This window comes from Dipodomys ordii, unplaced genomic scaffold (assembly GCF_000151885.1).
Source record: "Dipodomys ordii isolate 6190 unplaced genomic scaffold, Dord_2.0 Scaffold43, whole genome shotgun sequence".
NCBI classification, from domain to species: Eukaryota; Metazoa; Chordata; class Mammalia; order Rodentia; family Heteromyidae; genus Dipodomys; species Dipodomys ordii.
In genome coordinates, this window is record NW_012267259.1 from 15,876,731 (window position 1) to 15,891,842 (window position 15,112).

Consider the following 15,112-nt stretch of genomic DNA (forward strand, 5'->3'; position numbering starts at 1 on the left):
CTTAGGAGGCTGAGATCTGAGGATTGCAGTTCAAAGCCTGCCTGGGCAGGAAAGTCCATGAGACTCTTATCTCCAATTAATCACCAGAAAACAGGAAGTGGTGCTGTGGCTCAAGGGGTAAAGTGCTCGCCTTGAGCTGAAGAGCTGAGGGACAGCGCCCAAGCCCAGAGTTCAAGCCCCACGACTGACAAAAAAAGGAAAGAAAGAAAGAAAGAAAGAAATTATCATTTAAAGCAATGCTTTTTTAGACTATATCATATCCCATTTATGGCTGGTTGGTAGGAAACATTTAGGGAATCTGATTCATTTTTTAAGGTGTATTCGAATAGTAACATGATGTGAAGAGAATGGGGAGGTCCTGTGAACACGCGTCTGAGTGGATATACTGAGGATGAGTACTGAGCGCTGAGTTGCATGAGGTATCTATTCGCTTTCATAGTAGAAGATAATCAAAAAGTAGGAGAGCCAGTGGTTTCATACAGGCCTAGACAACAGATAATGTTTCAAAGAACAACAGAGAGGAATCATCTCCTCTGAAATTAAATCCCATATGTGTGAAGCCCTTCTTATCTCCCCAGACCCCAACGCCAGTCACCTGGAGGACACTGCATCCCAATCCTGGCCATCTCCCCTGGGGCGCTGGCCTGTGCGCCCAACCACAGAAGGCCGGGGGCTGCTGCTTCCTGGGGACAGGTTCTGGGACTGATGAGTACCTCGTGCTTCATGACAGTAAGACAAGGAAGAATTCTGGGAAATTGTATCTGAGAAAATAAATAAACAAAATTATCCCTAAGTACAAACTGACTTCAGATTACATAGTATACATGTGTCTTTCTTCAAAATTTAAGATAGCTGACATGCTTCTGCACAGGTAGAAACAATAGTTTTGATCAAAATGTTTAGCAAGCATGTACAGAGCACATTCAGGTCATGGAAATTTCTGGCCAATGGTATTTATTGCATCATTACACATCACTAATACTCTATCGTGCAGCCCTTTGCTTTAAACTCTTACAACCCCTACATCAAATGACATGGTAATACTAATCAAAGTAGACCAACAACATAAAAGCTAAAATCATAATGTTCTTAATATAAAACTAATGTAAATCTTTAATGTATTAGCAAGGGATTTTTAGGCATGAAAACAAAACTACCAGAGAAAACACAGAAAAACTAGACTTCATCAAATTTAATATCTTTCAAAGGACATTATCCAGAAAGTGTAGACGCCCTAAAAAATGGAAAATATTTACAAATCTTTATACCTAGTAAAGGCTCCATACTCAAAGGATACAGATAATTGCCAGATCTCAAAAGTGAAGAGACAACACAATTAGAAAGGGGGCTAAGGACTTTAATAGAAATTTCTCCAGAGAAGATAGACAGCTGACAGCACAGAAGAAAAATCATTGGGGACTCCCTAGACACATAACCACAACCACAACACTAGCCAGTTGAATGGTTTGGATTAAAAAGACAAGAGAGCCGGGCGCCAGTGATTTATGCCTGTAATCCTAGCTACTCAGGAGGCTGAGATCTAAGGATCAGTTCAAAGCCAGCCCAGGCAGGAAAATCCATGAGATTTTTATCTCCAATAAAACACTTAGAAAACAGCAACTGGCACTGTGGCTCAAATGGTAAAGTGCTAGCTTCAAGATGAAGAGCTGAGGGACAGTGCCTAGGCCCAGAATCCAAGTCCCATGACCAACCAAAAAAAAAAAAAAAGGACAAGAGAATCACCTTTATAAAGACAATTTTAAAAACTTTTTAAATAGAAATGCAAACCAGGCTTTGGTAGCTCATGCCTATAATCCTAGCTATTCAAGAGGCTGAGACCTGAGGACCACAGTTCAAAGCTAGCCTGGCAAAAAAAATCTGTGAGACATTTTTTTTCAATTGTCAAGGTAACGTACAGAGGGGTTACAGTAACGTAAGATAATGAATACATTTCTTGTCAAACTTGTTGTTACCCCTTCCTACTGTGAGACTCTTATCTCCAATTAAAATCACAAAAAAGCCAGAAGGGTGCTGTGGCCCAAGTGGTAGAACCCTAACTTGAGCAAAAGGAGTTCAGGGACAGCACCCAGGCCCAGAGTTCAAGCCTCAGGAGCAGCAAAAAAACAAATAATAATAATAATTCTCCAAGAGCTTCTCACAATATTTCAAAGAAAATACGAAATCCTTCCCAAGACCGACGTCCCCTGCTTCCACCTGCCTGCTGGCTTCCTGTACAACCCTGTGAAGACCTAGTTCCTATTCATGTCACTGCTGCCTGGGACCTCTGGCCTTCCTTGGAAAGCTCTTCTTGCAGCTCTTCAAGTGGCGGCCCAGTCACCCTAGGCCTCCTCCTCTGAAGTGCTCTCCCCGACAACCCCATTACAAAAGCCGTGGCACCTGCTATGTGCTCCCAGGACCCTTCTTACCTCCTTAGAGTGCTTCTTACCTGAACAAATTTGATTGTCCATGACCTTGCCTCAGCTACCTAAAATGTAAGTTCGTAAGTCTGAGGGCTTTAACTTTTGGTTTCATGTTATACCTCCCCAGAGGCAGCGTACATTATCAGCTGGCATACAGTACGTGAAAGGTAAGTATTAATACGTGAATCAATCTTCAGACTTGCTGACTATTTTCATCAAGACTAGCATTCTTCCTGTTGCAGTGGGGGGGTACCAAGAGCAATGATACAAGTCATTTACTGAATTCTATAGCTCAAGTAAGAATGAGGAAATCCACATGCTCTGAATTGACAGTAAGTCAATGTAAAGAATAAATACTGACGAAACATAGAAACAGCATGAACTTGTGATGAAATGGATTAGCTGAAACATAATGACAAATGGTTATAACTTGAAATTCATCTTCCAATGCAAATATATCATAAATTTCAGATACCATTCTGTCCAGGTCAATCCAATATTCTACTTGGCCATTAAGTGGCACATTTTCCTGAATACTTTGGCAGTGTCATCACATACTAGTCCAACTACATCACAAGTTACATAAAAACTGATTTTTTTTTGGTTTGGTTTGTTTCATAAGTACTAGGTATTAAGCCTAGGGTTGTGCACATGCTATGAAAGTAACTCTACCACTTAAGCTACACCCCTAGCCTTTCTTCCATGAGATGGGAGGAGGGTCTCATTACTTTGCCTAAGTTAGCCTCAAATCGTTGAGATCATCTTGCTTGCATCTCCAGAGTAGCAGATTAAAGGCATGTATCACCATGCCTCGCTGATAAAACAGTTTTGGTAAAATACAAATCAGTAGGACTGGAGATGTGGTTTAGTAGAGTGTCAGCAATGAGCAAGAAAGATGGGTAAGAGTATGAAAAAAAAAAAAAGAAAGAAAACATAGGTAGGTAGGTAGATAGATAGATAGATAGATAGATAGATAGAGATAAATAGATAGCTTAGTAAGCTTTTCCAATTACTACATGAAGAACCACTTTCATATTCTAGTCTTTAAGACCCAATACCACTCTATACAGAAAATCTCTACAGTCTAGAGGAATAGGGTAGAGTTTGTAAATGTTCCTCTCATGCCTGTAATCATAGCTACTCAGAAGGCTGAGATGTGAGGATCATGGTTGGAAGCCAGCCCAGTCAGGAAAGTACATAAGACTCTTATCTCCAATTAACCACAAAAAACCAGAAATGAAACTAAACAAAAAATTTAGGGACAGAACCCAGGCTTTCAGTTCAAACCCCACAACAAAAAAAACAAAAAACACAGGTTTGTGGTGGTTCCATCGTTTATCTACTTTCTATTTGAGAATTAAGTACATGTAGGAGTGGAAGCTTATGTTGTAGAAACAGAGAACACAATCCCAAAGCATGATAGGCAGTTATCAGGGGACCAACAATGGGTACAGAAGAAATGGAGACTAGTACCTTGTTTATTAGAGAAAAAATGTGGGTCTCGGTGAAAGTTAAGTCTATTTCTTAAACAGATGCACAGCTGCTGCAAGCAGGACACTGACTGCAGCGCCAGGCGGTGCTTGCCATCTCCTCCGAAGGCCAGCTTCAACAGGGACAAAAGGCTCTGAAACCGAGAGTGGCGAAAACAAACTGCTCAATTTCAAGGAACACCAAACTTAGAAAGTGCAACTAAACAATAAAATGAGTCGTAAAATACTGAGAAGACAGGAGAAAACAAAGTATGAGCTCAAAACAACTCAGAAGAATGCAAAACAGAGTTCAGTTAACAGAATACAGTTTGGTAAGACAGGAGGTAGCGCGTGTCCATTATCCCCGCCCAGGGGAGGCGGAGGGGGGCATCCCTGTCCCACTCGAACCCACAAATCCAAGGCAGCAGAGCAATAGAGCAAGATCCTCAGCTTAAAAAAATAAAATACAAAGTAGAACAGTCAGTGTTTCCCAACTCTAAACTCTGTTAGCTAAGCACCCATTCTGGAGGAAGACAGGAATTACTCCCATTCAGGATATTACATTACACAGAACTTCACAAAAAACATAATAAAACAAAAAACTACCGTAACAAGTCCTCTCACCTCACACATCTTAATCATGTTTTGGTAACTAACAGCCTTTCTCTGCTATTACTTCCTCACCCTGGTTCTCTCTCTACCGGAGAGGCAATCACAAATGATGTATTCCCCAGCTGTGAAAATTAGACTGTAAATACACAAGATGCTTAAATACTGATGCCATTCTTACTGCTAATACACATTATTTATACAACCTTCTATTGATCCCTTCTAAGGATCCACAAATAGCAGCTCAAGGTGGGCAAGCTTCACAACAGGTCCCAGAAGTGAATGTATTCTGGAAAGACTGTCAAGTAAGTCAGAAAATAAACAGCTTAAATATCTGAATGTTTCCTTATTTTTTTAATGGTAATACAGATTTTCTTTCCAAGAACTTCTAGCCTGAAAAATCTATTCTACTACAAAATGTTCTCTATTTCAAAACCTAAAACAATTACCAAAGGTACTAACCTGAACAATTTTGGGCCTCTGAAGAAAAATCTCAGCGGGAAAATCTTGCATGATAACGTCCTTCAAAAGTTCACAGGTGTTCCAGATCAAAGTGTGATTACTACTTCTCAAAGAGCTGCAAAGCACAGTATTTACATTAAATGCTCACATACACACATCATGTAGCCTAATGACACACTGACTGTTACCAGCCCTCAGAGCTCTCAAGTGATGCAGCAAGTTCACTGGGAAGCGGTCTGAGATTTTTTCTCTGGTCCATAAACAACTCCCAGGAGAAGCATCCTATATTTGCCATACAATCATTCAATGACTTTGAATCCTCCAACAGACTGTCCTCAGGAGCAGGAACTATTAACCATAATGAACCTGGAGATACTATAAGGCTACAAAATCACAGAGGCCCCATGTCACAGAATTCAATGAAATGTGCTCAAAATAATTGAAAAATAGCAGAAAGTATAGAGGTCACTCTGTAGGCATAAGGTGGATTAATGGCCTTCCCCACAATAGGTGAATCAGGATAGGACACAACTTCTGTCCACATAAGGAGATAGCCCTTGCTCACCTACACCTCAAAAGCTAACGCCTTTCCTCATTTTGAGTCCATGCACCATCAAAAAGAAACTATCACCCTGTCTTTCCCAGGAATACATTTCCCAAAAAAATGATGTAGCAGAAGGGCCATCGAGAGGACCATTGTCTAACATCCACCTACACTGGCCCTGTATCTAGCAGGTTTGTCTTGCATTTCAGAATCTCCATCTAAAAGAAACAAACAATGCATCTGTCATACATTCATTGCACCAAGTGAATCTGGACATTAAAAATCATTCTTCAAACTTCTACATAATCAGATACCTACTTTTACAGGTAATAACAAATTAATATCTACTATATAAGACCTTTTCAACATGGTAAATGGGGCCCATAGTTTGAAAATCAGTCTACCAAGAAAGAAGTACTTATAACCCATTCTTCTAGTTTTACTTAATGAAGGCTACCAGGAATGGTCCATCAGAGAAGCGGGCCACAGAGGTAACATACCCTGGCTGGGTTGGCTTTGAACCACAATACTCACATCTCAGTCTCCTGAGTAGCTAGAATTATAGATGTAAGCCACTGGCACCAGGCCACAGTGTCTAATTTACATATAATAAGAGTAATAATGCTGTATATTAAATTTGAAAAGGCTGCATTTTTCCTAATTCTACCCAAAGAGCCGAAAATCAATTATCCCCATTGATAGTTTAAAAACAAAGAGAGAGAGAGAGAGAGAGAGAGGTAACATACATTGTGAAGGGCTACATCATGGGTTCAAGTCACAAGAAAGAACCCAGATGTGCTGCTTGACTTAAAACCACTACGCGTTTTCTTGTGTGCTTTTCTGAAACACTGAGAACCATGTATATAAAGCCATCATTTCTTTTCCCACCACTGGTATCTTTTCCAGATGAAAATATGTAGTAGTTCCTACCAGACTTAATGACTATAAAGAACCCAAAATAAATGAAAGTACACAAGGTACTGTACCTTTCATTGGAGGAGAGGACGTGTCTGTCCGTGGTAGTCAGGGGTAGCCAAGGAAACGTAGAAAACTTCAAACACTTCGCATTCTGATTTACTGCTAATAGCAAAACTTAAGATGTCAAAGAAGGAAATGATGATGGATTTGCAATATTCCAAGTGAGGCTTCGCTTTCTTTAAAAGTCTCAAAAAAACCCAAAATATTCCACACAAGATGCATTGCAAATAACAAAGCTCTCTTTCTGTAACTTAATGGAACTCATTAAAATAAAGATTAGAAGAACAGCATGAAACACAAATATTCAGTAAAACATTAAATGCTAATATTGAACAACATCCAAAGCTTCAGTTAAACTTTTAATTTTATTCTGTAGTTGACCATAGCATCTAGGTTAAATCTAACACAAAGGAACTGGTATTTGAAGAAAACCTTGTCTTGCAGAAAATTTTTAAATGATATAAACATAATCCTTTACTACATCTAGTTATAATATCCTACCAAATATTAAATGTTTAAACCTCTACAGAAATATCTTGAAGACCGGGGCTGGGAAGGTGGCTCAGTGGTAGAGTGCTTGCCTTGCATGCATGAGGCCCTGGGTTCGATTCCTCAATACCACATACGCAGAAAAAAAAAGAAATATCTTGAAGACCAGAGGATTGGATACCAAGTGTCAATGCTCAAACAATAAAAATAAATGTGAGAAATTTACCCAGTTTTAAACTATCCTCATTCGAAATTTTTTAATATATCTTACATTGTATAAATTAAGGTCACACTATTGAAAAGTAGTATTTGCATAAAACCAGCTCTTCAAAATGCAGTAATTATTATGTCTGTCAAATGGTTTGAAATGAACACCAATTGTTAAGTGCAGATAACATTTCCAGAAAGAAAAGGTAAAGTATTGTTAACATTTTCAAGGCTTTCTATTCTTTCTGATGTTATTATTTAACTTGCAATTTTCTATGAAGGCTTGTTAATAATTGAGGACTTCTACACTGAGCCTACTTGAATCCCTGACATCAGACATTCTGTTGGACACATCCTTTTCATCACAACCATGCAAGAACAAAATGTTAAAGACAGTGAATGCTGGCTATGTCTCCAAGCTTCAGTGTCCTCAGCAGTAAACTAGAAACATAACAAGCTCAGCCTCAGTGGTAAGTGAATAGAAACAAACATACCACAGAGACCTGGAGATGAGATTCCAGGGAGAAAGCTCTAAATCAGAATTTCCTAACATTTAAGCAAGTGAACATTAAAAAAAAATGAAGCTAACATGATGTTTGGTCTCTGCTGAGGTAAACAATACCAGTTAGTGAGCTGAGAAGAAATGATACATGGCACTTACTTGTATGTGACAATAATTTGTGCTCAATAGACACTAAACACTAGTGAAGCTAATACCCTCATCTGCTTAGGTTCTATAGCCTACACTAACATTCAGAGCATTTGAAACATTTAGTTCGGTGCTAAAACACTTTCATCAACAGATTCCCCCCCCTTCCCCCCCCCCCGGCCAATTCAGGAATTTGAGCATAGGGCCTGGGCTCTATCTCTGAACCTCTGTGCTCAAGACCAGTGCTCTACCACTTGAGCCACAGCACCACTTGCAGCTTTTTCTAAGAGTAGTTTATTGGAGGTGAGAATATCATGAACTTTCCTGCCTGAGCTTGCTGTCAACAGTAATCCTCAGATCTCAGTCTCCTGAGTAACTAGGATTACAGGCATGAGCCACCAGGCAACAGGGTTAGATGTACTTCTAATCTACCGGGTGGGTGGGGCTTACAATGATATGCATACACACCCACAGACCGAGGAGGCATGTCCATCTGCTGGAGGTTACTTTTGTCTTGGGGAAAATATCCTCCTGTTAAGATTTCAGGTTGCTGGAGCAATTCTGAGAAGACAAAACAAAAATAACCTTCTGTGCATTTGTAACTAATTTAATTTACTTGGTAAAACTGAAAATTAGTCTTTTTAGATAAAAATGTTTCCTCTTAAACATTTTAACCATTTTTTCTAACTTTTTCAATTCCCTTTTTTTTTTTGGCTCTTGGGACAATGTCATTTTTTAACCATTTTTAAAACTAAAAAAATTAAAAAGGTCCAGGGTTTTTCCCTGACCAGTCTTTCTTATAAAAATACAATTATTTAAGTGGTACTGTGGCTCAAGTGGTAGGGCGCTAGACTTGAGCTGAAGAACTGAGGGACAGCATCCAGGCCCAGAGTTCAGCTCCCACAACTGACAAAAAAAGAAAAGAAAAAAAGAAATTATGTGTTTGGGCTGGGAAAGTGGCTCAGTAGTAGAGCACTTGCCTTGCATGCCCGAGGCCCTGGGTTCGATTGCTCCGCACCACATAAGCAAAAAGAAAAAAGCCGGAAGTGGTGCTGTGGCTCAAGTGGTAGAGTGCTAGCCTTGAGCTGAAGAGCTGAGGGACAGCACCCAGGCCCAGAGTTCAGGCCCCACGACCGGACCCAAAAAACAAACAAAAAAAAAAAAAAAACCACGATTATTTATTGGAATGAATATCTACAATGTATCTGAGGAATCTGCTACAAAATATTTAAAGACAAGCCACCTATGCTTAAGTCTCCCTCCCTCCCCCTCTTCTACTGTAATTTTATAGCTCTTAATAATTTGTTTTCATTAATGTCCTTTTCAAAAACAAGCTGCCAAAACAAAGCTAAGGTGATGCTGAGCAGGGGTATACCTCAATGCTAGAGTTTGTCCAGCAAATATGATGCCCTACACTGCAAGCCCCATGTGATCCCACCCCCTACAAAAAAGAAGTGTTCATTATTAGCTTTCAACACCTCTGAAATTTCCTATCACATGTGATAGCACATCACGTGCAATAAAAATGAAGAAAAGGCTAAAACTAAATTTTACACTATGTTTGCAGTTTTCTTGTCAGTAATTCCTACTATTATTACAGATACCTAAAAATTATCCCCAGACCATTCCTCTAATTTCATTTGCAAGATATTAGATTGGAGAAAAACACAACTTAGGTTCTTACTTTATAAACCAGGTATGGTGCTACACAACTATAATCCCAGGATTTGGGAGTCTGAAACAGGAGGATGTAAGGAGAACCAGAGCTTCACAGTAAGATGTTATTTCAAAACAAAAACAAGAGAGACAGAGACAGAGGGACAGCACTGTTTTAAGAGTCATTAAGAGGCTTTGTTTAAATCAATTCATTCACTTGAGCCACAGTAAAATTAAATAAATGTCAACAGCATCAACAGTTGATACAGGAGGAGGACTGCAGTGGTCTAGAGAAATAAGTGGTCTAACAAATTAAGCAATCAAAAACAGTTCAAATATTCTTACTACTCAATCACATAAATCACAACATTTTGCCTTCAAAACAATCCAAATGCCTTTTGTGTGCACTATTGTGTGCTAAGATTAAATACCAAAGAATACTCAACAACAGCTAACCTTATGCTTAATGAAATTTCACATCAATTTAAGAGGGATGTTCTTTCTGAGCCTAATTTTCAGGTAGGAAATCTGAAGCTTACAGAAGAGCCAAGGTCCCACAAATAACAGGAGAATAGGAACTTAAATCTACTTATCTTTGACCTTAACTAATATTTTGGAGTATTGCCTACAAAACTGCATTATGTAATTTCATTAGTTTACATAACAAAACCATGAGCTTGGACACATATCATTTATACCTCAATATGGAGATCAAGGTCCAAAAATGTACAAATAAAGCACCAGAAACAATGGCTGATACCTAATAATTAATGCTTAGTAAAACTGTGATGGCATCATTCAAGAAATAATCTGTCATTAAAGGTGGGGGTCAATTGTAAAACACCGGCCTTGAACAACAACAACAAAAAAAAAAACCTGTCAATTAGACTAGGAAAAACAAAGTGACTGGCTGGCATCTTTTTGTTTTTTGTTTGTTTTTTTTGTTTTGTTTTGTTTTTTTGCCGGTCATGAGGCCTGAACTCAGGGCCTGGGTGCTGTCCCTCAGCTCTTCAGCTCAAGGCTAACGCTCTCCCACTTGAGCCACAGCGCCACTTCTGGCTTTTTCTGTTTATGTGGGGCTGAGGAATCGAACCCAAGGACTCATGCATGCAAGGCAAACACTCTACCACTGAGCCACGTTCCCAGCCCCTGGCTGGCATCTTTTTGGCCTGATCAAAAAGATAGGGAACAGTAATCAAAGATGTAAGTTAACACTAGAAAAAAAAGTATGGAGAGGTGATGTTTTTCTAAAGTAATGTTCTGTTTTCTAAACTAATGTTCTTTTCCATAAAATTCACAATTACCACCAGTATGCTTGTATTTTAACAGGATTCGTTAAGCTGATTTCAGAGTTACCGGCATGGTTGGTTTCATAGGAGGCACAGGACACCGCAGAAACTTCTGAAGGAAGAACAAAAAGCCCATCCAGGACGCCATCAATTTCTGCCTGCAGGTTTGGTTCCACATTAGGACGAAGCTTGGATAGAAACTCCACGGCACCAAGTTCAGTCAAATGCTGGACTGCTGAGGGATACTGAAATAAGATGATAGCTGGTTTCTATTTTTTTAATTAGTGTAAATTACGACATGGAAGGCACCTTCATACATATAGATAATGGAGTTTGATCATATTCACCAACCCATTCACCTTTCTTGTCCTCCCTCTCCCCTCCTGCTGGTGGTCCCTTTCAAGAGAGAGCAGTCTTGAGAATAAGCAAAAGCTCTACATTTTACAGCAATCAAAAATTAAAATCACTTTTTTTTTAGATGGGGTGTTTGGAAAAATCTTCACTGCTGTGTCCTAGAACCAAACGATTTCGATTATGCTTAAGGCAGACTGAAGACACAGAACTCTGAAATACACTCTATCAACTTCTACTTTTGTATTTATGAAGTGTATAATGATTTAATTTTTTGACATTAGACCCTGAAAACTAAGTACACTATGTAGGTATAGGAGCATGAATCTAAAAAAAAAGTTACAGAAAGTGACTTGGCACATAGACTACTAAACATTGTCTGTAACACTACCTTTAAATGTTCTATTGCATAGATATTTAAATTTTGGCATGCAGAGAAAAACAGAGTAACGAATATTAACTTCCAAAGATGACTGCAGAAATCAGCCCCTACCAAAAATTCAGTTCTGTTGTACTTCGGAACACGGTAGACAACATGAGAGTCAACACTAGGAGACACGGAATATATATATATATACACACAGTATGTGTGTATATGTATGTGTACATATGTATCTATGTATATATGAATGTGTGTATATACATATACATATACCCATATATACATATACATATATGTATATACATATACATATACATATACATATGGGTATATATATATATGTGAGTTAAAAGCGCAGTCTGTGGTCTGCAAGATTCTTTTCAACCCCAGTTGCTTGCCTTTCAGTTGAAGCTACTGAAATCCCCTGGACGGCGGAGTCTCTTTCCCCATTTTTGAAACGACCTCACCTTCACCAATTTGCTCAGCAGGCTGAGGACCTCTTCTTGCAGGGGGACAGCCGGGAAGTTGAACCACTCCAGCAGATGGAGGAAGAGCAGCCTCTCCTGGACGAGGTCGGCGGGACAGGTGAGCCCGTGCTCCAGCTTGCAGAGGAGGCTGCGGAGCGCGCGCTCCCGGATCTCCGCCAGCGGGTGACCTGTCAAGGGAAATGCGGCCTAGGGTTGGGACCCGGGGCTGGGACCCGGGGCCGGGGCGCCGTGGCTAAGCTTCTGCGCTCAGGGACCGCGCCGCACCCCTCGAGCCACCGCGCCAGTCCCGCGCACTTTCCTGCCCGGGCTGGCTTGGAACCGCAGGCCTCAGACCTCAGCCTCCCGTGTCTGGGACGGCGGGCGGGGGCCGCGGGCGCCCGGCGGTTCTACGCCCAGCTCGGAAAAGAACCGCGCGCACCGCTTATCCGGAACCTCGGCTGCTCGCCCCGGGGACTGGGGCTCGGGACCGGACGGGCGCCCGGGGCGGACACCGGGCCCGCGGGGGGCCTCGGGGGTGGACGGGCACCGGCCGGCTCGCCTGGCCCCCGGGACCCGCGACGAGCCCCGGCCGTTACCGAGTTTCTTGATGAGCCCCGGCAGCGCCATCGCGTCCCTCGGTTGCCGCCACCGGAGAATCAAACGGCCGCGCCACCGCGTCCGGCCGCCATCGGAGTCCCCCGGAAACCCGGGCGGCGACGCTGCAGGTTCCGCAGCGCCCGAGCCAGCCGCCGTACCAGGAAGGGTTAGGGCATGCCGTGGACTGCTCTTCGTGCCTCGGTCGCCGGACCAGTCTATGGTCTCTCCCTGGTCACCGCCACGCGTTCTCGGGACGGCATCCCTGCTAAAAAGAGCGAAAGGGATGAGACGGTGTGGCAGGGGTAGAGACTGCTGAGCCGCCGTGCACGCCGGGAGTTGTAGTCTAGGATCTTGTAGTCTCTACTCCAGGTAGAGCTCGCTTTGGTCGCTGTGCACGCTGGGAGTTGTAGTCTTAGCTCGACCTGCTCCTAGCTCTAGTAGAGACCGCTTTGCGCGCCGGGAATTGTAGTCTTGGGCACCGCCCGGCTCCCTGGAGTTCCGGGGTCCAAGCGCGGGCTGTCAAGCGGGCTCCGAGCCCTGGGAGCCGCCGATCCCCGGGACTGGCCCGATCAATTAGCGGCCAATCGGGACGCTCAGCTTCCAGAACTTCGCAGCACAGCCCGCAGCTGTGGTTTTGTTTTGTGCGGGTCTCTTCTCCTTCCACCTGTTCGCACAGACGCTGGGTCCCCAGTACCTACCTACATCCTTACAGCGAAGGAGCGAGGCGCAAAACGGGGGGGGGGGGGGGGATGAGGGAGAGGAAATCCGCGATCGGGAAAGAAAAAGAAGCAGCTGTGAATCGCTAGAATGGATGCCAGGCGGGAATATGTGAGCTAGTTGGTGGACGCCATCGAAGTTGGTTTTTGCATCTTGCACGGTGATTCTGTGATTGACCTTAACCCATAGAGAAGATCCGTAAGCCTTGGTATGACCAACGAAATTAAGTGTACAAGGAAACTTGCGTTTGAGAGAGCATTTTATCTGACGATCTTTTAAATTTCCCCCGGGAAAGGGGTATTCCCATGATTAATTTACACAAGAAGAAATTTAAAACCGGAGCAGTACCCCCACGGAGGGCACATTAGCTAGAAGGAGGCAGACTGAGGAACTACTCTTCCGGTCTTTGTCCTATTGTTAGAAGCCTGCTGTCTTTGTTTGGGTGTCAGAAAGTGGAAATGATACCTGAGTTAGATCTTGAAGTGAAAGTAGGAATTTATCAACTGAAGACTAAGGAAATTCTTATGGCTGCCAAGAAAAAAAAAATCCAAAGGAAGTGTGTGAGATGCAGAGAAGGTGAGACACTCAATGTGGCAAGTTTACTTCTCAGAGGAAGAAAGGAGGAAGCGGGGGGTGGGAGTAGCTGGCTGGTTATTCTTCATTTGGCCGGCCAATGGCTGGTCCACCTCCAGGGCCGCTGAGCATCCTGATGAAGAGAATGTACCCTTCTCGGCTCCTGGGCAATTGGACTTCTGTTTGGCTGTCTGTAGTGGGAGATACCGCGGGAAACTGGAGAGAAGGAGGAGGACTAGCCTATCCCTAAACCTGCCCAGCCAAACTGCAATCTAGACTGCATTCCTCCCACAGTGGAGAAAGGAGTCCAGTTGGACCCTAGTGAGTCCAGTGGAATCAGCGAGTTTCTCATGGCCATTACTTCCAGGGCTACTACAGGCCACCTCCGCCACTGCTGCCATCTCCTGTGCCTTCTACCAGTTCACCATGCTTGACACCTTCACAGCAATCACAGGTATGAAAGAAAGAAGCCTTTTATTGGACCTAAGGTTGGTACACCAGATAGTAATTCACAGGGATATCTCCCAGGTGACTCAAGTAAGCTGACCTGTCTGGTTTTCTACCAGAGAAAGAGGAGATGGCAACAAGGTAGAATACAAATGAACAATCATATTGGCACCAATCACAGTACAGATTCTAGTTCCACCAATCACAAGCCTTGCCTCAATCCCAAATTCCCATTGCACCAATCACTGGCTTCTTGCTGAGGTTCTATAAGTTACTTCCCCTGCCACCTGGAAGAAGAATAGCTCAAGGTCCGTCTAAAGTTCACCAAGACAAATGACTGAGGAGCTGCCTTCCAAGGCGCAAGGTACTGGTTGTCTGGAGCTATGTTAACTGGAACAGGACTTGCTGAGGCAAACCTTGTGGCTTCCATTGGTGTAGTGTTCTTGGAGTGACTGTAGTTTCCCAAACACCTGGACTGCTGAAAGGACGGTCCAGATAGTTGCCAGAGAAGGGATGCTGAGTGGAAGCTCTGCTTCACACTGCCAAGTGTGAGGGAAGGACTGTCCACTGTCACTCAAAACCCAGAAGGGCCACTGTCTGTGGTTTCATTAAGTCATGGAAGTAGAGAGGAAAGGGGGGAAAACCCTATCGGGCCCTTATAAAAACTTAAAGAAAACTCAACACAAATCTAACATTCTCAACAGCATTTAACAGTGCTTAAGATTTAACGGTGTTAAACTAGGTTTAACAATGCTTCACCAGACCGAACCCTCATCCCAGGAACTCCCTCTGGTCTGTCTCAGATT

The 15,112-nt window shown here is 42.5% G+C and overlaps 1 protein-coding gene across 1 annotated transcript in view; it reads right to left on the reverse strand.

Annotated features, from left to right (window-relative positions):
• The window catches only part of Rttn (rotatin), a 117,041-nt gene extending 104,432 nt beyond the window's left edge, over positions 1–12,609 (reverse strand). The window contains exons 1-8 of the mRNA XM_013019030.1: positions 12,569–12,609; positions 11,973–12,160; positions 10,840–11,017; positions 8,296–8,388; positions 6,491–6,581; positions 4,961–5,075; positions 3,894–4,044; positions 596–761 (exon numbers count right to left, since the gene is read on the reverse strand). Of these exons, the coding sequence (XP_012874484.1) occupies positions 596–761; positions 3,894–4,044; positions 4,961–5,075; positions 6,491–6,581; positions 8,296–8,388; positions 10,840–11,017; positions 11,973–12,160; positions 12,569–12,599 (1,013 nt within the window). The 5' untranslated portion in view covers positions 12,600–12,609. The remainder of the gene's footprint in view (positions 1–595; positions 762–3,893; positions 4,045–4,960; positions 5,076–6,490; positions 6,582–8,295; positions 8,389–10,839; positions 11,018–11,972; positions 12,161–12,568) is intronic.
• Positions 12,610–15,112: the final 2,503 nt, after the last annotated feature.